Source organism: Diadema setosum, chromosome 11 (genome assembly GCF_964275005.1).
Source record: "Diadema setosum chromosome 11, eeDiaSeto1, whole genome shotgun sequence".
NCBI lineage: Eukaryota > Metazoa > Echinodermata > Echinoidea > Diadematoida > Diadematidae > Diadema > Diadema setosum.
In genome coordinates this window covers 24,069,683-24,093,350 of record NC_092695.1, presented here as the reverse complement: position 1 = coordinate 24,093,350, position 23,668 = coordinate 24,069,683, and the positions used below count along the sequence as shown (strand labels likewise).

The window sequence follows — 23,668 nt, the reverse complement described above, 5'->3', positions numbered from 1 at the left end:
AGCTGCTCAAATAATTGATATCTTTTTACATGATATTTTGAACAGCGCGCTACAATAGATGATATATTGATTAACATGGAAGTTCATCCCTTAACTCTTTGATTACTCTTTGCCTTATCTTAAGGTTTAACTTGCAGCCATTTTGTGTGCAATACTAGATCACCCATTTAGTGACATTGCATATTCCATGTTGGAAGTGTCTGTCATCAGAGCGTTATAATATCAAGATTTGTGGAACTCATGAATTGGTATTTGACATTTCATCTATCGCTGAACTCGTTATGATTAATTAATGCGACATCATGGTATCTACGCCAATGGGGGGGGGGGGGGGGCGCTCGACGTATAGGTAACTTATGGAGTGGAGCAATGTGACTGATAATGGTAGAAGTGTAATAACTCTTTTTGTCGAAATTGTGACGTAACATGGCTGTGTGTGTATGCGGGAGCTATCACACCATTCCCTCTCATGTATTATTAATCAACTGCATGAGGCACAAACCGGCGAGTGATGTAAACAGACGTGGTAAATCGCATTCATAGGATTGGGTTTATTGTAATTAGTAAGGCAGGCATTTTTAGTCTTGATGCATTCGCAGAGTGAAGCTGAACTGGGGGACAAACAATCACCTCTATGGGTCTCCCCGCCGTGCTGGAGGATTAACTGAGAGCAATTTCTTAGAGCTGTATCGCACTATGGATTCTTGTCCATTCATTGTTGGGGGAGTGGAAGAAAAACTCTTTTAAAGACTCTATAAATCCATTATTGAGCGGGACTAAACGGTCCGTCAGACGTCCAAGCGATTAAGGGCCCTTGATGGCAGGCCGTTTGACAGGAGAACGCTGCCCCATTGTGACGGGAATTCACCTTGATTCGACGCTCTCCGATCTTGTTCCTCCGAACAGGAAAGGGGGGAAGAGAGAGGAACCCTACAACACTATTGATTGCCTTCATTGTTCGTCGACAATGACCAGGGAGGGTTTTATAGAACGGTTCAAACATCATGGCCCTCTCGACCAAGGGCTTGTGCCTGGGTCGGGGTTGCCGGTCGATACGCGGAAAACGAGATGAATGCCCGCGTTCTAAACAGCTGGAATGCCGCCTTCAATCCTTTTGTTGTATGATATCCGGTGAATTGAAAGCTGAAACAATACCTTATCGTGTGAGGTACCCAATTAGCTATGCCGAACGCACTCGTCCGAGAATGTATAGGCAAGGAGCAGCGTGGGAATGCTTGTAGATCTATTTTGTGAGTGGGTTCCTTGTGTATTGTTTCGGATCTGCTTGCCTTATCAGACTTTTTCCCTCCAGAGTACAATGCTGGAACAGATGAGCTTCTGCGCTGTCACCATTTAGAGACTGAAGAAAGTAGAGCTGCCGAAAAACTTGAATCTCTCCATATCTTAAATGACAGGATATCTTGACAATTGCTTTCGCTTGATAAGAATCATGTATAAACGAACAAATATCTCCCTGATGGCTCTCGAGTCTGTAGAAACCTCCCTTGACATTGATATTTAAAATGTTTGGTAGCTCCGTGAAAGTGTAATTTCTTTGAGTGACCTTCTTGATTACGCGCAATTTGTCGACATCGCGGATCTCTCTCGTATAGTTAAGTGTGCACTTTTGATTTCTTTGTAAATTACATTCTAAAAGAATACGCTTGTTTTCTGTTTTTGTTTTGTTTTCTTATGTATTGCTCAACCCTATTTTCCAAACCGGCAGCACGTTTCCCTCCTTGTTTGCCCTCTCCCAATACGGCAGTTGAACCAGTCTTGTTCCAAGAGAGTGCACCCAGACCATCCCCACCCACCCCCCCCCCCCCCAAAAAAAAAAAAAAAATTGAAGAAGAAAGAAAGAAGCTAACCTTGGCATCAGTGTGCGAGGCTCTTGACACTGTGATCGGTTTGGAGTATTGGAAGTGAAAATCTGTCGGGAGATTCTATTCCTCGCTGGCCTTGGACAGGGAATGTCGGCTTGCCACAGAGGCGATTTGGCGAAGTCCTCACCAAACAGGTGCTGCGGATACTGGTCGTGGTTTATGGCCGCACCTGGCCCGCCGAGCGAGAAGCCAAGACCGCCATGAGATTTACTCGTGAAAGAAAAAAAGCGCATCAGGCTGATTTGAGTGTATGCCATTTCTTGTTTCTCCCCGCATCCGATATTATTACTGCCATTGCATGAGCATCATTGTAGGCTCCGATTCAATCCCGTCGAAAAATTAATAAAGAAAAAAGGACGTCGGTCTCACTCTCATTCCTTAAGCAACAAACTTTAGGACGCGGATATTTTCTCATGGAGAGGTGATAGATGACATTTCAACACAGCTAGGCATATATTAAACGATGGTATTCGGCAATGACGTGTATCGTCTCGTTGTAATGTTGCATGTTGGAATACACGTCGATGACTTCAACACTTTTCCAAAATCTGAATGATTACCCGGCGGCAACATGGTGGGAAAATGCACTAATATAAATGTTTTTCTCTCGACAACTGTGCCAGTAGGACTCCACTGCCAAAGTATCAAAGTTTTCACTCGATTGCTGTGTAGGATTCACATAGGGGTAATTGATACCAACTCCATCCAGACATTTATTATGGTGTTGCATTACACTGTACACCCCCGTCGTGATTCTTTTTTTTTTTCCATATTGTACATTTTTAAATGATTACGATTATGGTGGTGAAGCAATTATGCTTAAATTTGTCCAAGCTCCTCTGAGTAGCACACTGCCTTTGAATGAAAATGAATTTTCCTTCGCACGAATCTGATCATTGGGTCTCCAGTCTACCATGACCAACTCCTGATGAGAGAAAAAAAAATAATGATAACTTCACAACGGTGTTCCAGAGAGATCGTATTATTGCTTTCCCATTCAGTCGTTCTATTGTTGTTTAATGTTCCTTGCCCCTCCCTCTTCTTACCATTTCCCCTCCCTACCCCAAGCATATTCTCTCCCTCCCTCTCTCTCTCTCCCGAGCCTCCATAGGTCTCTCTGACACGGACTCGTGCGCAGGAAATATTTAGAGTTTTTATTTCCGCTCGAACCCTAGAAGACCGACCTGCGTATTTTTTCTATTCGTACATGTAATTTGAGCGACATTTATCACACGAACATCGCCCGGGGCGATGGCAGGCGATCCAGAAGTCACATCTCGTGAAGCGCGCGTAACTTTCCGTAGTCTCTCCCACAGTATGCACACGCACACACACACACGCACACACACACACGCACACACACACACACACACACACATATTACATTTATAGAGTCTCTCCCACCTATCTGTTTTTCCCATTTCTTTGTGCAGCGCAGCGTTCCACAACAAACGCCTCGTTTATGTCGAGTGATAAGCGAATAGCCAAATGGCCGTGATATACATGTAGGGCCTACAGGAAGAAGCATCATCCAAGACCGCGAAACTGAAGTTTGGCTCCTCTTGTCCAGCTGTATTTCTAGATGAGGAGGAGGAGTTTCTCCTCGACTTTTCAGCCCCCCCCCCTAAAAAAATTGTTATCAGACCCCATCTTTTATGCACTAAAAAATCATACAAGTGTACCTTTTTTTTTACCTTAACTGACTAAATTCTATCTCCCACGTGTCGTCTTTCTTTAGTGATGATTTTGAATTGTTACAAAAGATGTTATAATACAGTATGTCTGACAATAACCATAGTAACAGTCAGAGACGAGAGCATCTCAACCTATCAAAACCAAGGATTTTGCAGAAATTGTCAGAGACTGACAACTTGTCAGCGCTGACTAAATTGATGAAACACCCCCAAAACTCATTTTGTAAAACAGCAAAGGAGAATACGCAGCCATTATATGATCATATTGTGGAGTTTTATCGGGAAAAAAATCACCCATATGTAAATGATATTCGTAGCACAAAATTCATTCCGAATGTTAATGTGATTCTCTTTGTGCGTTCCTGTGTATGTGTGTGTGTGTGGATGACAGGATTTAAAAAAAAAAAAAAAAAAAAAAGGAGAGAGACGTGGAATTTTTGTGGACGATGCTGAGCCGGAAGTGGTTCAACATGCACTTTTAATCTGAATGCGAAAAAAAAAATGATTTGAGGCATTTCCACCTTCAAATCGTTAAAAAGCGACGAAAATTTTGGTAATATTCGATATTGGGCACTATTGAAAAGATTATTGAACGTCAATTGTGTCATGTACAAAGAATGAAATCCGACCCTAGGCCTATAACTGAGACCTCCTACGCGCCATCTTCACTTCGTCGTGGATCTGTTATGATATGTTTAAGAAAAGAAAAGATCACGTTATTGGAACATGGATACCACGCTTCAACCGTTTAGCATCGCATGATTGCGGGTTACGGTTATGAGAAGTCATTCTCAGCACAAAGGTAACACAAACACACACACACACACAGAGGCTGTAACCTCAAATTTGTGAAAGGGATCACTTCTGTGCATAAAAATATGTACTTTGACTATAAAGACAAGGCTCAGATGCATGGTTCACTGACTGAAAATTAAAGGACGATTTTCTGTGACGGTATCTACGGAAACTCTGTCATGACCCCAGGTACATGACCCAAACAATGTTGCTGACAATATGATTTATGTTCTATATCGTCGGTAAATGCAGCTGTGAGGAATACGTTTGCAATGACGTGTTCCTTGCAGACACGGAATTTTGTTATTTTTTAATCGAGTTGTAAGAATCTTCCAAATCCGTGTATTGAAGCAGTCATTAGCGTTGTATTGAATACGGTTACTACATGTACACTGTATATCGTGGGCATCGTGTTTCAATGGGACAATATCTTGGGCAGTTTTACATTTCTCGTTGTCCTCGAGAGTATTGCCGTGTGATGCAGAATGAAAAGTTGGCCTAGTTCGTTGGCATTCAATCACGAGGTTGGTGTATTTAATAGAATGATTGCATGGATTATTTTGGTTACTGTACATTCGGTCACCATGGAGACATCGTGTCCAGAGCGGTTTGCACTAAACCTCAACCTGTCCGTGTCCAGAGCGGTTTGCACTAACCTCAACCTGTCCGTGAAATCAAGAATACGATCATTGCTGTCACCTCTTCCTTCTACCTCAAGGACCCATTGCGGTTGCACGTTTATCAGGCTCTTTCTCTTGGCAACATTTATCTCTAGTGCATGCGAGTAGGATTCTGCTGGTCAGTTCCCTTCTTGTTGACCGAGCACTTATCGGTCACTAATCCATGGAATCTCAGGAATTTTCTGAGAGGAACGAACGGACAGCTCTCAAACTTCATTGGTATTCAAAACGGGCCGAAGAATATATGACAGATACCTACTATAAACAGTGCCGCGGGCCTAAATCCCTTTCTACCCATCAAACATCAGACCCCGTTTCAGAGTTTAGGCCAGGGTGCATGAATGTGATGTTTTTTATGAGTTTTGTTGTGTTTGCAATATTTGGGGAAGATAATTAGGTTTAAAAACAGCGAGATCAAGATATCGAGTTGGATACGAGTACACTTTGTTCAATGGGGAATGTGTTTGCCTATGTACCCACGTGTGTTCCATATTTTATCTGTAGACCAAATGTCATTTGCCCGATGCACTTTGCAGGGTGATGTCTGTTAGTTTCTGTCTATTTCGATGTAGTGGAAGGTGTGCATATCTTTAAAGCCATATTTTCTATTTCTGCTTTATCCACAGAGTTTATGGCGTACTGGGTTGCCTCATGTTACATCCATGGCCCAAGATGGTGGAGACTTGGTAGTACGGCAGCCTTCGTCTGTTCTCGGCTTGCCGGCAGTGACACGCCCTACCCTTCTCCCACCAGGCTGGCGTAGTCGGAACCTCCGCTCCCTGCGAACTGCCACTGGAGATGAAGCGAGGCCCAACGATTACGTCGACCCCAACACCGATAGACTAAACGGTCGAAACAACAATGAGTCGCCGAATTCGCTGTCCAGTGAGAATTCCGGTGATGAGGGCAGCGAACCTTCGAGGACTGATCTCATAGTGGTCAGCGATCCTAAGGGGAAAGCAAAAGTGCTCAAAGTTATCAAACCCAAGGACGACAAGAGGGAAGTGATCGCCACTACCCCCGACACGGAGTTGCATAGTACCAGTGACAATACACTGAGCAAGGATCCCTTTCCCTGTCCTCAATGTGGGTATTGTCGGTGTGAGAAGTGCAGGAGAAGCAACCGACTTCCTGAGGCGTGGTGTTGCAACGGTCGGTGCGCGTGTTCTCCTGAAAGTGTACTTGACTGCTGCACCTGCTTATGTTGCGTGCAAAGCTTATTCTATCACTGTGCAAGAGAATCGGACAGGGAATACGCGTACTGCACGGACGACCCGTGTTCGTGCAGACCGCATCGACGCTGTGCTAGGTGGACTTGTTTGAGTGTATTAACCCTAGTCTTGCCTTGCTTATGTTGTTACCTGCCAGGACGAGGGGCAATCGAGGCCTACAGACAATGTTACTCTCAGGGAAGACGGGGATGTGAGTGTAGCCATTGGGAGACGAGTGAAGTGTACAGCGCCTTATGAGAGTGGGACCAGCCGAGCAGCTGAGTGAATGAAAGCCTGCTTTGTGTTGTTCGAGCACAATGACGGGTAAAACTGAAGCCAAGATGGCCGACCCAAGAGTCATGCACTCCACCCTCTGGATGATCCTGGCATCCTATCTTGTGGATATAACGACGACGTCGCCGATGTTCGCAGCAACAGTACCGGATGTTCGAGGAGGGATTGTACCTCGATACTGGAACTCTCGTCGTCGTCGGAGTGGTGTCTGGATGAATGCGCCACCATCTCTTGCAGTCGCTTTGCCACCCGTGATTCGTCAGGACTTGGAGTCGTGGCTGGATAAGGTAACCATTGACCACCGGACAGTTCCTGTGAGGTGAGGTTCAGAGAGCCGTCGTGGCCAGGACGGAGGAAGCGTCACCCCAGCTTTCGCAGTGTACTCACAGGGAAACGGAGGAACCACTCAATTCAACTGGGAAGGGGACGTTGTAAGGACACGCCCATCATGGTGTAAGCGGAAGGCTACCTGTAAGTCATCTGCGACGTCCCGGCCCGTCTTGAGGGTCAGGATTTTGCAGTGAGTGAACAGGGTGCAAGGGACACTACATCCCTTACGCTGGTTGCTGTTCCCTTCTGAAAACATCTCATCTCTATACCATGCCTCAGGTGGCCACTAATTCTTGGGCGAGAGATTTGGTTGGGATGTATCTCGAAATAGGTGCAATTATGACATAGGTAAGCCACTACAGATGTTCTCTGAAAATAATGATGTAGTGTGCTACATGTTAAATCTATTCTAAAGCTTCAAATACGAAAGTAACTAAGAAAAGCTTTTCTGTAAATGTTTTGTTACTATTACTTTACAAAATTAAGTCATACTGTTGATGGTAACAGACAATATTACTTAGAAGAAATACTGCTCTTTTTTTTCTTTTTTCTTTTTGTTTCTTTTTTTTTATTACTCCAAAGACATATTACTACATCACTATTTAATCTTCTGATGTACATTTGAATTACGGTATGTGTATATCTCAAAAGATTGTGGAAGGGTATATGAAATTATATTGTGCATATTAATCTCCAAGTGTGTAGTAATGTGGGGCCCCGATATTATGAACCTCGTTGACTTCTTGCATTCGAACTGTGAAGATTTTTTTTTTCATTGGCAGAGGGTGAGGGTATCACACCCCTTCATTCGCTTGATTTGAAGTCTCTCGAAATTGAGGTACATCCAGACTGTGTGGGGGAGAGCGCTGTGTTTCCATTTGCAAGGTCAAACTTCCGAATTTCTTGCGCTTGCGCACCGTACCGGAAGGCCATCAAAGGTCACCGTAGGGACCCAATGCTCTTGCCACCACATCTTCATTTCTTTTACCCATTTGTGGTAGACTGACCACGCTCCTCAATGGGGTCACAATCCCTATCTATGATTGCTCGCACTACACTCGGTGTGGCTGGCGTGAGTGCTTGTTAGCCAGGTGGTATTTGCCTAAGCGTACGCTTGCTTATCTTTGGTCGCACTTTACACCATAGCACAACACCATCCGTATCCTCTGCCCAACAGAAAGAGAAAAGAAAATGGCGGCTGCTATGTGTAGTGACGTACATTGTGTGTCCAATGTGTGTGTGTGTGTGTGTGTGTGTGTGTGTGTGTGTGTGTTAGTCATTGTATGTGTTGTGTAAATAGAGCAAGATGACGCTTTTGGGCGCGAGTTCCCTTTTGCCTTCAGGACCGTGTTCCTTCTTGAGTGTTTCTGAAGTGTTTGATCACAAGAGGAAGAAAGAGAGTGAAAGAGAGAGAGAGATGGGGATAAAAGTAAACGGACATTTTCTGGTCGCATATATTTTGGGATTCAACTCAGGCCTCTACGTACGCCTAGATAGTATGATACCTCTTACGGATCTGAATTTACAGTCAACCCGTCAGTTAACTACTTTCAAACGTCATTGTGCTGTGAATTGTAAGAGGGAAAACGCAGTTTGTATTGACGCATCGACAAAGCCTAATATCTTGGCGATTTGCGGTACAAACGAACAAAATCGGCTATACCTCCCCCGCCTTTCGACCCCGTCAACGCTGTTATTACTTAAAAATTGCATGCAGTGTCGGTTGTCGACTGCACATTTTATATGCAATTTAAGGATTTAGATTGCTTTTACACCACCGTTCCTTCCGCTCTAAATTTTAATGGCTTTCTTGGTGATACAAACTCCAGAATTATCATCATCATTGCTAACCCGATGGCGGGGTTCTCAGTAGTTGGTGCAGTATCTCCAATTCAGTCCAAACTCGAGTATCCTTTTTTTCGAATTTTTGGAAATGACTGTCGGGAGGTGGAAGATACACATCTCTGTCTGAACTGCTCACCTTCCTGCTTATATATATTATCCGAGACACGAAACAAGGAGTGGGAGCTCGGAGGGAGTGTTATTCAGTTGGTTGGGGAATCGACATTATTACGTAACTCTCAAGGCATAGCCAAACGCAGGCTTTACATCCCAACTCCATTCTCTCTGCGAAGTCGCAGAACTGTGTACAGCTCGTATTCGTTTACAGCATGCAATCAGCGAACTGAGCATTACTAGTATACGAGTATGCGCCACACCACATGGTACAGTACTCGGGACTATAAAACAGGAGTTAGCTTTGTGTATCTGCTGAATTGGCCAGACCAGAAAACCTAGCCAAGCGCCTCGCCATGTGTGATATATTATCACTGTCCCCCACTACAAACATCCTATCGCCTCTAGATTTTTTCCTTCCCTTCTACTGTTTCTTCCTTGCCTTTTCCCTATTCTGTCCCCTCTTTTTCACAACCCTGAATTGCAATTTGCCGAAATTTGCGCATTTGCCGAGTGCAGTTTTTCGTTTGACCCTTGGCCCTCCTGTTTGATCCTGGAGCTTGCTTCCCAGTATAGGAAGTACGTCGTGCACCACACACACACAAACACACACACACGCACAATATACCCACTCACACACGCACACACACCAGCAACACTCGTGCTCCTCCGGAACACACACCAATACAAATGTACATACAAACACACCTTCACACAGGGGGCTCACACCGTCGCTTGCTTCCATCGACCTTCGTAGATACCCGTAACCACTTCAACATGTACATCGCCCCTCTCTCCCTGGCGTTTCAGCTCTCGACTTCGAGTTTCCTCTCTCGGCCCATTCATCCCATCAGCTTGGCGCACCGTCAGAGCTACCAAGCCCTATTGTTCCAGCCGCTTGCTTATGCCGTTCTTTTTCCGGTATACCCCGCCGTTTCCACTTGGCAAGCACCCCATTAAAATCTAAGAGAGAGAAAAATAAAGGAGAGGAAGAGAGAGAGAGAGAAAGAGAGAAGCAGAAAGACACCCCTTCAGCGTTTCGCCTGCACAAACTCTTTTTCACTTTTCTCTGGGTACCGCGATTTGCTTCATTGCTGATATTTAACCGTCCAGAAAGAGACTGCCACAAAGCGGGAATAGACGCCCCTAGCTTGCTTTTCTTGTACAGAATTCGAAGAGTTTTTTTTTTCTTCTCTCGAATGAGGTTAACGCAAATCACTGGAAGTTTTTTAATTGAATGAAACCTAACAGAGAGAAGAATTTGTGTGTGAGGGTTGGCAAGCTTCATGCATGTACACTTCGTGTGAGTCACGACGTGCCATTGCTGTTATTTGGTCTAATCCTTTCAGTTTTAATCTTGTTTCGTCTAAATCCGTACGATCTGATCCCTATTTAGGCTACACCGAAGTAATACAGCCTACCGTAAGAAAAGGATTCATCTACCCCGAATCAAACCAAACCCATGATTCTTCTGCCCCTATCCGTATGAATATCCCCTATGCAATAATCTTTATAATATGCCATCAACAACATAGGCCTATATAAAAATTCGAGAAATTCATTGTTGCGGACAACATTCTGTGTTTTGGTAGTTTGTCAAAAAGTTTGTCGTTTTCAAAATGTTTTACAGCGATATTTCACTTGCAATTTGCTTAAAACAAAATAAGGACTCAAAATTTCAAAGAAAATTGGTCCCAAACAGGTGCAAAACACGTAACATATGATTTGAACCCTTACCCTTTGGCTCGTGCATAATTTTGTAACATGTGATCATTATGATACTAGTAGTCCGATTGTCACATTGATCATACATATATTATGAAGCGATGTTATAAAGAAAGTAAAGAAATCCTCCTTATGTATCATTTGTGGGCCCTATATGCGAGTCCAATCTACAAAATTTGATGAAATGATTCATTCAGTTTTCCTTCGTCTCTCGATTTTCGATGACCGACCTCCTGTGGTATCTGGTCTTCATATCTCTGTAACCCCACGACCCCCAAACTTGGTAACACAGCTCAAATAAAATACCCATTTCCTTTTCTTAGCCTGATCACCATTCAAGCAGAATTCCTCGACTCCCGTTTTCTCCGTTTCGTATAATAGTAACCCCCCCCCCAATAATTCGTTTTCTTTTAAGCCATCATATAACATCTTTCTCTTCCTCTCTCGCTCTCTTGGCCCTTTTTAAGTTAAAATCTCTGTCGCCGATTTGGTCCTTTGTATGTACATTATCCTAACAATAACAAGCAATAAAACCATTGCGCCGCGAATGACGAGAAGTCCTAGGCCGTAGCCTGTTGTATATTGTGGGAAGCAAAGCCGTGCCCCAGCACTCGCCGGCAAATCGACAATGAACTCCACTGGAAAGGCAGCCGGAGGGGTCCCGAGCTAACTGTGGAGTACTGTGCGTGCTCAAGTTCATTACCTCGTCCTCTGTTGGCCCAGTCTGGATTCTCAGACCGCGTTTCTCAACAAATGACACCGTCGCTTACACAACTTCTTGACCCATGTAGAGGTAAATACACATCACCCAGAACAAGAAGTTATGGTTGTCGATTGACTCTTAGTATCTTTTGCACGTCTTAGCGCTTTCATGAAAAATTCAGACGATTTGCATGAAAGACTCGAGCCGGAACTTGCCCGGAAGACTCGTAGTAACTCGTGCGCTCGCGGGGTGCTTTCAGAATCTTCTCTTACGGGTTTCGATCGAGACTACCTCTATTTTGCCAAGCCAAATACCGTATACCTTCCTCAACGGCCCTTGCAGAAATAATTTGGCTCGCCATAATTGGGAAGTCTTCTTTTTTCCTCCTTTTCCTCATCTTTCTTTTTGTCCAAGTTAATGTTTACCTACAGAAGGTTCTTGTTTGTTGACGCAGGGCGCTACCAAATTCATATGGACTGGGGAAAAATGTCCTTTCAAATCCTTTGTTAATAATCATTTTGAGAGTCACTGCTGGCTCTGCGTACTTGTGCCAAATGAAAACACGTCGCGCCACCGTCAGACTTGTTAAGTTGGAGAAAGAAAACATCGCTTCCCTACAATTTGTACGGAGTTGAGAAAATGAGAAACGTCCATCACCCCGCAGCAGTGTTATTCATAATTAAAATACCGCTCCCTCATACCCCATCCCCCACCATGCACCATCTTCCAGACACGCACGCAAACACACATACATATAAATGTGCACACACAGACACACATCTAGTAGAGTTCATTTAAAGGTGGAAACGGTCTATACTCGTCTGTCCAACATTCACGACAATGTTTGATCGTTAAAGACACGTCCCAGTTGTCCTCAAGGTACAATAACACTCCATTTCGAGTAGAGGCCAGCATGTAAGCATATTATAATGTTCCTTCAATGATTCTCAACTTACGAACTTTTTTCTCTCTCTCTTCCGCGATATTATGTTTCAGATGTATTATAGGTTTGTTCTGGGAGGTTTTATTGTTTCTTTGTTTCTTTGTAGTTTTTTGTCTTGAGGTCTCTGACCAAGTTAGCTTTTGTAGTTCGTTGTCTCCTGGAATTAGAACATGAAAAGGAAGATAGTCCTTGGCAAATCGGTCTAGCTGTTCTGAATACATGTGGTAACATTCTCTCGACTTCGAAGAAAAGGAAAGGAAAAAAACAACAACATTGACGGGCATCGCGAATGTTAACCCATGCAAGACGAAAATAGATGATTTGTTTATAGGCAATGAACTGCGGAGAACAAAGGTGGAGGGGAACAGAACGGAAATTGAAAAGCGGCTTTATTGACAATCAGATTACATTATTGATTGAAATAGCGCGAAGGGAAGCAATTAAGCCCATCGCCGGATTATGCCTCCTCTGCAACCGAGAAGGAGGAGGGAAAGAGTAGCAAAAAGGGTGGGGGGTAAGATGTGTGTGTGTGTGTGTGTGTGTGTGTATGTATGTTTTGTGTGCGCGTGGTCATTGTATCTGTTCATTTTCCCTTTTTCGCCCTTATAATTATAGCTCGTTTTCTTGGTTTGTTTCTGATTTCCTTTCGGGGGACTGGAAGGGGGGGGGGGGTAAAAAGAAAGGGGGTTCCAGTCTTCCTCGTTCTCCCCCTCTAGTGGCACTACCAGTGAACCAAGATGCAGGTTCGTTCTGGTATGCGGGTGACCTCGGTGAGATAATTCCGTTGTGCTTGACGACACACTTGCCAATGTATAGTCGATGGTGTCCTTGTGACGCTCTGGCCCTCCCTCCCATACATCCGCCTGAGCTAGTCCCGAGCCATCACAACACTGCATATCCCTCATGACACAAGAGCCCAAGTTAGCGTGTCGAAGTCTTCCTTCCACCGGGAGATCATGTATTCAATCAACTAATGACGACCCGCACATGACCAAATGATGACTCTTGTGTGTCGATACGATATTCAAGGCGAGAAAGGTTGTGAACCCATCCCACAATGCATATGTATCGTTGGAAACCAGGGACGAAAATAATTACGAGTTGGAAACACCCTCCGTTTGAATAACAAACATGTTATCGCTGTTACGTGAGGGATACGAAACTGCTGTATATATTCTCCATGACCTTGTCAGTAAGCCATTCTAGCGATCGCGCCCTGTCAACCACAAAATATCATGATCACCGGGTCTGAGCAAGCTAGACTAACCGTGCGCTACCCTTGAAAACAACAACTGCCATTTCCTCCTATGCGAGCGAGTCCGAAATGATTGTCGCCCATTGTTGAGGCCGATGATGAAATTGCCACCGGAAACGAAGGCAGTAGTGTAATTTCGCTAATGGATGCGGGCGTGCGTTCAAGGGGGACAGGGAATCAGCGGCTGAATTAAACTTACAGGCCCAGGGTCATAAACAAGCAACAGCGGCATAAATCATGAGGCGGGTTTTAAAAAGGTCGATATGCAATGGCAAACTTTGTCATCGTATAGAGATCTAAGGATGTGCCATTCTCTGCGTCCTTCAACATATCAGCGCAGAAATGTAGACAATTTTGGGGGACTTGAAAATTAATTTTACCGAGTGCAAGTCGAGAAAGTTAGAAAATGTCAGTGTAGTAAGGTGATCACTTCGTTGTAAACTCAGTTTGATCGCCATTTCCTGTGAAACTGAATCGCTACCAGAAACTGCTGATTTTCTTCAGAAGTTCATCGCATACTGAGTATGATGGTATTTCACAATCAAATAATGGTAACGGAACGTTCATGACCTTGGCCTTTGACTCATTTATCTGTTAGCCTGTGGGCCTGTGCAGGGGAACAAAGCGACGGCACATAAAATGAAATATAAGAGTCGTCTTAGCTTGCTATTTCCGGCTATAAAAGTTGCCGTAATTGGGACATATTTTGTGCATAGGTGTACTTACATGTCGAGAAAAGAGGAGGACAGAATTTCCAGGGACTTGCATGAGATTATTTCTGAACCACATTATACATATTCTGATTCCTCCCGAAGAGACCTTACCTGTGCGACCGTTGAGTCGCAGAGGTGTTCATCGCGTTTTTGCGAGATACCACTTCGGTTTCTCAGGCATGGAAGAGATCCTTCACAAATTACTCGTGATTTTGCGGTTGATAGACTGACGATGGGGCGATAGCTTCGGTAGAACTGATAAGTTTTCTACTATTTTGGCTGTGGGAAGTGCGACCATAGGTCAGGCAATCGCTTGCACGAAGGCAAATATCACCGGCTTGTTAATCGTGACAGTACGCCTCTATTATCTCATAAAGTATTGCTTTGCCGATATACACCATCTACAGCACTGAATTGTGTATGATCCGTTCCACTTACATACGTCCTATTACAACTGGGAATCATTATGCCATTTTGACAGTGAAGACACTGCTGTGCCTCTCGTGGAATATAATATTTTATTCACTGTTTGATATCATTCTGATCTTTTATTATATCCCTGACCTACCTGTTTGGTTTTCGTGGGTTTGTTTTTTTTCTTCAGTATTTCTTTGGGTGAATGCTACCGCTTTGCTCTCCTCCAGTTTGTCATAATATTATAATACTGAATGCAAGATGTCCTACATTTTATCTATGTCAACACTCACGTATAGCTCAGTTGAGCCGTTGTCGTATCGGGACTTCATTATGGCTTGGAATAATATGCACAATATACACGTAGTATGCTTCCTTTCATATCACGAAAGTCTGCACGGAGTAGAAAATTAAATTTGGTGATCTCGTGAGTCGAGTTGTATCTACCCCTTGGATATCATAAACTCTGCGAGTGTATTTAGTAGTTCGGCTCCAATATCTAAATGTGAATGATCGAACTAGATGTCATCACTGCCACTTTCGTTGTATTCATTTTTTATTTTATTTTGTAAGACATACTTAGTCAATCCAGAGTAAGGGGGCTCCTACTCATATCGAATTACATGTATTTATGGAGAACTTGTACGTTTCCTCAGCACTGCCAGTGTTATATTCACGTTCTTTGTTCACATTGTATGTATACAAGTATTGTATTGTGTACGTCGTACAGGTGTATGCCATTAACGTAAATAAGTACATGTATTCACAACGCATTTTAGTCAAATGCACAGTGTTTACATCCCTGCTAGCGTCACGTCATGCAGATTTCTGTTTAAAGGAACTGGCTGCTAATCTGCGTTGGTTCGTCGTTCAAGCAACCGTCGCTAGTACATGTATTTTCACATAATATTCAATCCATAAAGTGCGTCTTGTGTTCAAATTCAGAGACTTTCCCTTTTCACTTTCGTTTGTAGTTGCATTTCACTTAATCATCGGACGAAGTGATAAGATACTATCAATTATGGTAAATTATATTCTTATTGATATTCTCAATTCTCATGAACTTGAAACTAATTGTTATTCCACGCACTTGATTTAGTTGGACTCAGATTAGTGTAAGAGTATAAATCGTGTTTGTTGACCAGTCACAAAAATAGTCCTTCGCCGGGGCGGCTTTCTCTCCAAGGACCATTGCCACACCAGCTGCAATTGTGTGTCCTGTCAAGCGTCGGTGTTTGGTGTTACACTGGCGTAAGAACGTAACTGCGGACAAAGCTGGATGGATACAAGGGACATAATCTGTTTATCTGACCATCTCACATATAATTCTACCCAACCAGTGTAAATTGCTACCCAAATGTCGGAATGACAAACCGAATAAGATAGTGTTCGTGTGGTGTAGCCCGGTGGTTAGAAAACTCACAGAAAAGGTTGTATAGACTCTTACATTTTTGTAACTCGTACCAGCAATAGGACCGTGGTGAGGCGATCGTTACGTGCATGCATATTATGATTACACTCTCGCATCATAGTGTACTTACCTGTAACAAGTCGGACCGTATTTACAATGATGTTTGATAAAGGGGAAAGAGAGAGGGAGGAAAAATACATGTGAGTATCTGTGTGTGTTCACTCTCTGTCTACGTAAAGAGGGAAGAAATGGGGATTATACAGTTTCGGTCCACTATTGTACGGCTTCGTTCGCTGTGCAATGCAACGCACCAAATTGAAATGTGGCTAATGACATACCCGCCGAAAGTGGGTTACTGGTCTGAACGACGCAATCAAAGAAAGCGAGAAAAAAAAAAGAGATAAGGCTAGTATGTCTGCTGTTCCGTTCGCCTGTACACACCCTATGGGAATAATCATGCATTGTACTTTGAATTGGATGATGCTATACAGGTGTATAACAGTATGTCCGTTTTCCGAGATACTAATACCACCGTCGGTTTCTAAATCATTGGAAAACTCCTCAGAAAACCTTTGTTCTTTCCCTAACCTCGCGTTTCATCTCAGTCTATAGGACGGAAATCTGATAGTGAAAAAAAAAAGAAGAAGATAATTTTGAGAGTGAAATCCCGTGTCTATCCCTAAGACTGATCATAGAGTACAAAATAATCTACTTTAGATATGTTTTTTACTAGTTTACCTCATCAGGATCACGTGTGATATCGAATCCTAGTTTGTATTTTGATGTTTCATTGACGGAGAAAGCACGGCGTTGCAAGCTAAATTTGTCCGTTTGAAACGGCGTTTTGTATTTAGATATTCCACGATCGAATCAAGCTTCTGGGTGAAATATTCAGTATTGGCTACGATTGAGTTGTCCCGTCACCTGCTATGTTTTAAAATGTTGCACATAATTAATGAGGGGAAAATAGCCCGATGTGGAATATGAAATATAACCTAATTTATCGATACTGGTTTGTATGATTAAAAATAAGATGGTCTCTTGGGGCCCGGACCAAATTACAGATAGTCCATGGTCGGCTGGTCATTTACTGCGAGATGATCCTCGTGCAAAAAGAGAAAGGGAGTCATATCAGCATTGTAGGTATGCGAGTCGAAAGAGGGCGCAATTTGATCAAACATGAATGACTGTTGTCGGTGTGCCCTTGCGTTTTTCGCGTTCGCAGGATCGGTCAAGATAAGTTTCACAGGCGTTTCTGCCCGTCAGTCAATTCTTCCAGCACTTTTAATGCACCACTCTGTGTACGTGTCTTTGCTACCACAATATAATTATGTATTCAATGTAGGTGCCACGTCTGGTTATCTTTTACAATGTAGATTCGTAATTACTATGGGGACCAGAGGGATACGCGAACAGTCATGTATCAAAGAAATAGTCTGTAGAAAGACATTTCTCACAAGGTGGCTCATATTGATTATTGTATAATGAGCGGGACGAAGAATAATTAAGGATACACTTTCGTATCGAAATGTGTTTTGTTTAATACACTCTTTATTTTGATCACGTTAGGAGCGCTAACCATGGTTTTACCACGTAAACTAAGCAACGGTCGGTGCTAATATTAAAGGAACTTCATCCTGTTTTATTCTGTTGCAAACTTTTTAACCACGGACAGTGTCTTAGGCCTCTGGTCGATATTTTTAACTCTGTTCAAATGAGAGCAAACGAATGTTGCACAGACATTGATTCGTGTTATTTAGAATGTGACACAACAGTGGAAATCGGCTGCTTTTTTTCCTTTTAATACTTTTATGTAACATGCATTTTTGAATTGGACTTGACACGCCATTTTCATGAGGGAGTGTGGTAGACTATGATATGAGTATAAGTTTGCCTCCTCGAACAAACTAATTCAATGCCGAGGTAAAAACTTTGTGAGAAAAGACAAGACGCACTGGATAAAGTTGTACTGCTGCTTTACGCTTGGAGACGCTATCTGACATTTTACCTCCTTTTTAACACAATTTTTTTTTTTTATTGTGTAAGAATTGATATCTTGACAATGTTAATGTACCCTGGATGAGTTCAGACCTAAGTGTACCGAGATGGTAGTGAGTGCTGAGTTTATACTGTCTTACATGGAACTGATCAGTGAACTAACTTCTACATGTGGGCAGGTGACTATGAATTGTTATAACTGTCATGCGCAAGAGATATGACGAACTTTTTACTGACACGATGTTTTCTCATGCTAGTACTGTTTACTTGTTAACTATAACTAATTCAAGAGATAACCAGTAACTTATTTGCCTTGTGGTACTATCGCAAAGAAAAAAAAAAAAGAACCGACAGATATATTTCATATGAAACTGAGGAGTTTTAAAATGAATCATTATAGTATAATTGACTTTTGACTCATTCTGCCTTTGAAAAAAAAGCAGTTTTCATGAAGTGTTCATCTTTTTGTCGATCGAAAGTCTGTTAATCGCTCGATCGATTGGAATTATGTTTATCATTTGATCGATCGAATGTCTCAATTTGATCGCCTATTTCGACGAGTTTTGTTATATGATGCTCATTTTTACATATCGCGTTATTATGATTGGTTATTTGAAAACCTGGGAAAAAGAAAATTTAAAAGGTAACAAATACTTTGAAGGTATTTATCATGTATTGTTCGATGTCATCATTTGAGGAAATATTTGAAGTTCTATTTTATTATATTATTTATTTTCCAGGAAGGCATTAAATCTTGAGAAAATCGTAAGAAACATGAGAAAAATGATTCCGAGTATATACTTGTTTTTGTACGAACTTTGTATGATTTATGATGTGCGTTTCCAGGAATGGTTGTGTAAATACAATTGTGCTAAACTGTGTGCAATGTGCGTGATCATCTCGTCAGAGGATTGTTCAGTGCGTCCTGAATTCCACCTCTCGGGTGTGTGTGTGTGTGTGTGTGTTTGCGTGCGTGCGTATGTGTGCGTGTGGACGCGATGGACCTCCCTGTAGCTATACCATGGAGCTACCAGCTCCATGGTTATACCTCCGAGCCGCATGAAATCGTGTACTTAAGCTCTCTTTCCGTCAAATAATATAACGCATTGAATGCGACATACAATACATAATAAAGCAATACTAAGTACATTAAAGGGGAAGGCTAGTAACTGATCAGTGGGAATCAGTGGAAATGCTGGGAGATGATTGTTCCAATCCTTATGGGATTCATTCAAGAGTTCATTGTATATCTATTCTTGTGTGAAAATGATTTGCTTCAGAACGGTCTCATATTCAAGTAATGTGCAGATTAATGCTCCGTCACTGACCAGGGACGCTAACCTGGAAGCATTAAACTGCACATTACTTGAATATGAGACCATTCTGAAGCAAATCATTTTCACACAACAATAGATATACAATGAACTCTTGAATGAATCCCATAAGGATTGGAACAATCATCTCCCAGCATTTCCACTGATTCCCACTGATCAGTTACTAGCCCTCCCCTTTAAGTAACAATATACTAAATATTGTATTTGAATACAATGCAGTTTGAAGCAATACAGTTTATTACAATACAAAATGATTCATAGAATCCACACAACACTGCAAAAAGTCCGATGTTAGAAACACCGAGCTGATGTTAAATTTCCGGTGCTCATTTATGGTGTTAGATTAACACCTCCGGGTGTCATTTGAAAGTATAAAATTGTTTTTTGAATAGTTTTGTAGCAGCGCTGTACTGCGTTACCATGGTGACCACAGTGTACTGCTCTGTCCTGAAAGTGAAAAATGTGCAAAACCTTCTTGCATCTTGTATTTACATTGATTTAGGAAAAGAGAAGGAAAGTCTGTTTAAAACTAGGACGGGTGCCTGATATTGTATTTGTACAGTTTCTTATTATGATATAGGCAGTAGAAGTGGGCACTGCAAAATGTCACACTGCAGCACAGCACCACAGCTGACAGTTGACCGCTCTGCCTGACCTTTTGATAAAGTACCCCTTGGCCCAAAGCCTCATTATCACTGACCATAACAAATCACCACCTCTTAGGGAAGAAAACCGCCACTGACCCCTCACTCTTTAGTGTTTCCGGGGTCGTTTTTCTTCCAAGTTCAGGGCAAATAGATCTCATTGTGTGCATGAATAAGATGACAGGGAAATATACCAGTTGCTGTCTGATTGACGCGTCCTAATGCCAGGCAGCTAAAAACAAAATCTGACCTCAGACTGGACGGAGACTTCGTGTGCATCTTTGACCCCTGAAGAGGAAGTGAGTTTGACCACGACCTCCACTTCGCTGTCATGATCGAGCCATATAAAAATCCTGAAAACTCGGAATTAGCAAGGACTTTGAAATTGCCATTGACTGCTGATTACGCTGCCCGAGATCAGCTCGTCTAGCTGATTTTTCTCCTCAACTTCATGACTTTTGGCTGAAAACTGTGAGAGGACTTTGTTTCGTCAGGCAGTCCTTGTTTCTCCACAAATACTTGGCTGGAGATTTTGAGAGGACTTTGCTACGCCTGGCAGCCCTTGCTTTTCAGCCTATGCCTCGACAGCCTGGAAATAAGCATCTTTCCCCGGGAGGAGAACAGCACCGCAGCCCACAGTCAGTCTATTACAACCGGCAATTAGAAACTGTTGACTCTGTATACACGTGTATAAGAGGATAATGTCCGCTCAATCTCTGCCGATGACTGTCACAATGCGGCATCTACATCATTTCAGGCAAATCTGACTCCTTGCTCCTTGCCTCATTCATGTCGAGCATCCAGTCAACCGTCATCCCGTTCCCGTTTCATCTCGCTTTGGACCCGTCGTGTTCGAGTTTTTCGCCCCGATCTCGTCCGTCGCGCTCATCTTCGACGACGCCGTCCTCGCGAAGTGACGCACGCCATTCAATGGATTTTTGCGGAACATCCCGGACTTAACATAAACTGGAGATTTCGCGCCCTGATACACCGTGTTAGATTATTGGTGGTGAATGTTTATATCAATATTTGGAATTTCCTAATTCGGATAATATCTATGGATCCACATTATTGAGCTTGATGTTGAACAAGTCAAGAGGGGTAATGTACATCTGTTCAATTTATACCTAGTTGTAAGCATTATTCTGAACGCCAGAATAATATAAGATTTTTGTCTGTCACTACAACGCTATAAATGACAGCGTGTCGATACAGGTATGATCCTGATCGATTGTAAATAAAGTCCGTTCAATTGAGAAGGCCATTGCAAATGTAAACTGAACTGTCTCACATGTGTTTGCTTTAACCTCGTTGTCTCGTAAACAATAACAAAAAAAAAATAGGGGAATTGGTTATTGACCCTTGCGCGTGCAACTTAAGCAAAACAATAACAAGCATTCACACAATTACAACAATACCAGTTCTTCCTAAAGTGGTGACCCCGACGTGATCACGAACCCGACGTGATTCGAAATCGACATGATTTGAAGTGATCCGAGACAGCGATGTTCGAGTATACACATCTTGCTTAAGTTGATAACTGTTGACACCAAATTGTGGCAAATGTTGATGTGTTTCTCAAAGTATAATGTCTTCTGATGAGTTGTAAATCGATCAGTTTTTTAGTTATCTTATGGTTAACTTGTCGGATGAGTGGAGTGTATGCATAGACACATTAATTAGACAACTGAGTCAAGGTTTTAGTGTTCAATTTTGTGAGTCTTATATCCTAGTTCTGTAACTTCTCAGATTATCATGGCTGAGCCTAACGTTGAGACTCAGCCTAATGTTGAGACTACTCGTGGTTCACCTAGTTCAGATTCAGGTGCTAGCTCTAGCCCGGCAGTCAATGCCGCGGGAACCATCAAATTACCTCCATTTTGGAGGGCTGACCCACAGGTTTGGTTTGCGCAGGCGGAGGCGCAGTTCACGACCAAGGGTATCACGAGGGAGGAAACCAAGTACTCCCACGTGATAGCTACGCTAACGCCGGATGTTGCTATGGAGGTGCGCGACATTATCATTAACACTCCAAAAGACACCCCATATACCGTCTTAAAGCGGCAATTGACAGAGCGCATGTCAGAGTCTGAACAACGCAGAGTTCAGAAATTATTGACGGAGGAGGAGCTCGGCGACCGCAAGCCCTCCCAGCTGCTTCGTCGAATGAATCAGCTGGTCGGCGAGCAGCAGCTAGAGAAAGGCATAATGCGACAGTTGTTTTTACAACGATTGCCGAATAGCGTGCGTCTAATCTTGGCGTCCACTAAAGAAACCCTGCCACTGACCGAGCTCGCCGAACTCGCAGACAGAATCCTCGACGCGCATATTCCGACCGTGAACATGGTAGACCCTCCCGTCGTCGCGAGCGCAGCGGTGGCACCCTCCACCGCACAGCTTGACGAGCTCGTAAGTCTGCTCCAAGGCATTGAAACCCGACTCAAGCGGCTAGAAATAGGCGCGAAGGCAGCCAAAAATCGAAGTCGTAGTCGCAGCCGTAGCCGTGGTCGCGCCCGAAAGAAAGAGGAGGCCAACGCAGGCAATGCACCAGCTGAAACGGAGCAACAGCCAGCCGATTTGTGTTGGTACCATCACAAATATGGTGACAAAGCAGAGCGATGCAAGGCGGGATGCAAGCATTTCCCAGCGGGAAACTAGCGAGCCGGATGGTAGCCGCGACACACCACTCTGGCAGTCAAACCAACCCCAGTCGCTTATTTTACGTCACGGATCGAAACTCTAATAGACAGTTTCTCATCGACACTGGCGCCGCTGTGTCAGTTTTTCCTAGGACGAAACAAGATTGCTGTAAGCTAAGTGCAATGTTTCTGCGTGCAGCGAATGAAACTAGGATTAAAACATTTGGCCAGCGCTCGCTCACCCTTGATTTCGGTTTACGCCGTGTATGCCGTTGGGTCTTCGTCATTGCCGATGTGTCAATGCCTATTATAGGTGCCGATTTTCTGTATCATTTCAATTTCTTGGTTGACGTAAATAAGCACCGCCTCATCGACCCGCTAACAAGCATTACCATTACCGGCCAACCTGCTAATTGTCAGGCTATCAGCCCAGTGATTGACAATATCGCAGCTGACAATCGGTATACTAGGATGCTTTGCGAAGAATTTGTCGAAATAACCAAACCGGTGTATCGGCCGCAAGATATCAAGCACGATGTTTTGCACCACATCGAGACCCGTGGTCAACCGGTGCATGCAAGACCACGTCGACTAGCTCCTGACCGGCTTAAGATCGCCCGCGCCGAATTTGAGCACATGATGGATCTCGGCATTATCCAGCCCTCCAACAGTCAATGGTCGTCACCATTACACATGGTGCCAAAGAAGACTGAGGGGGACTGGCGTCCGTGCGGAGACTATCGTGGGCTCAACAGGTCCACCATACCAGATAGGTACCCAATACCTCACATTCAGGATTTTGCATCGAATTTGCATGGTAAGCAGGTCTTTTCTAAAATAGACCTGGTACGTGCTTACCATCAAATTCCGGTGGCACCTGAAGACGTGTGTAAGACGGCGATATGCACGCCCTTTGGTTTGTTTGAATTTTTGCGTATGCCTTTCGGCTTGCGTAACGCCGCGCAAACTTTTCAGCGTTTCATCGATCGCGTGCTTCGTGGGTTGCCATTTGTGTACGCTTACATTGACGACTTACTTGTAGCCAG

The 23,668-nt window shown here is 43.4% G+C and overlaps 2 protein-coding genes across 4 annotated transcripts in view; both read left to right on the top strand.

Annotated features, from left to right (window-relative positions):
• The window catches only part of LOC140235100 (protein sprouty homolog 2-like), a 69,837-nt gene extending 62,537 nt beyond the window's left edge, over positions 1 to 7,300 (top strand). For all 3 annotated transcript variants that reach the window (XM_072315135.1, XM_072315138.1, XM_072315136.1), the window contains exon 2: positions 5,679 to 7,300. In XM_072315135.1, coding sequence (XP_072171236.1) covers positions 5,679 to 6,521 — 843 coding nt within the window. In that variant the 3' untranslated portion in view covers positions 6,522 to 7,300. The remainder of the gene's footprint in view (positions 1 to 5,678) is intronic.
• A 14,438-nt stretch (positions 7,301 to 21,738) lies between these two features.
• On the top strand, positions 21,739 to 22,641 carry LOC140235367 (uncharacterized). Its single transcript, XM_072315396.1, has one exon. It carries the CDS (start codon positions 21,739 to 21,741, stop codon positions 22,639 to 22,641), a length of 903 nt encoding a protein of 300 aa, XP_072171497.1.
• The last annotated feature ends 1,027 nt before the right edge of the window (positions 22,642 to 23,668 follow it).

Coding starts and splice junctions, on each gene's coding strand:
- LOC140235367 (XM_072315396.1), top strand. CDS start 21,739: ATGGCTGAGCCTAACGTTGAGACTCAGCCTAATGTTGAGACTACTCGT.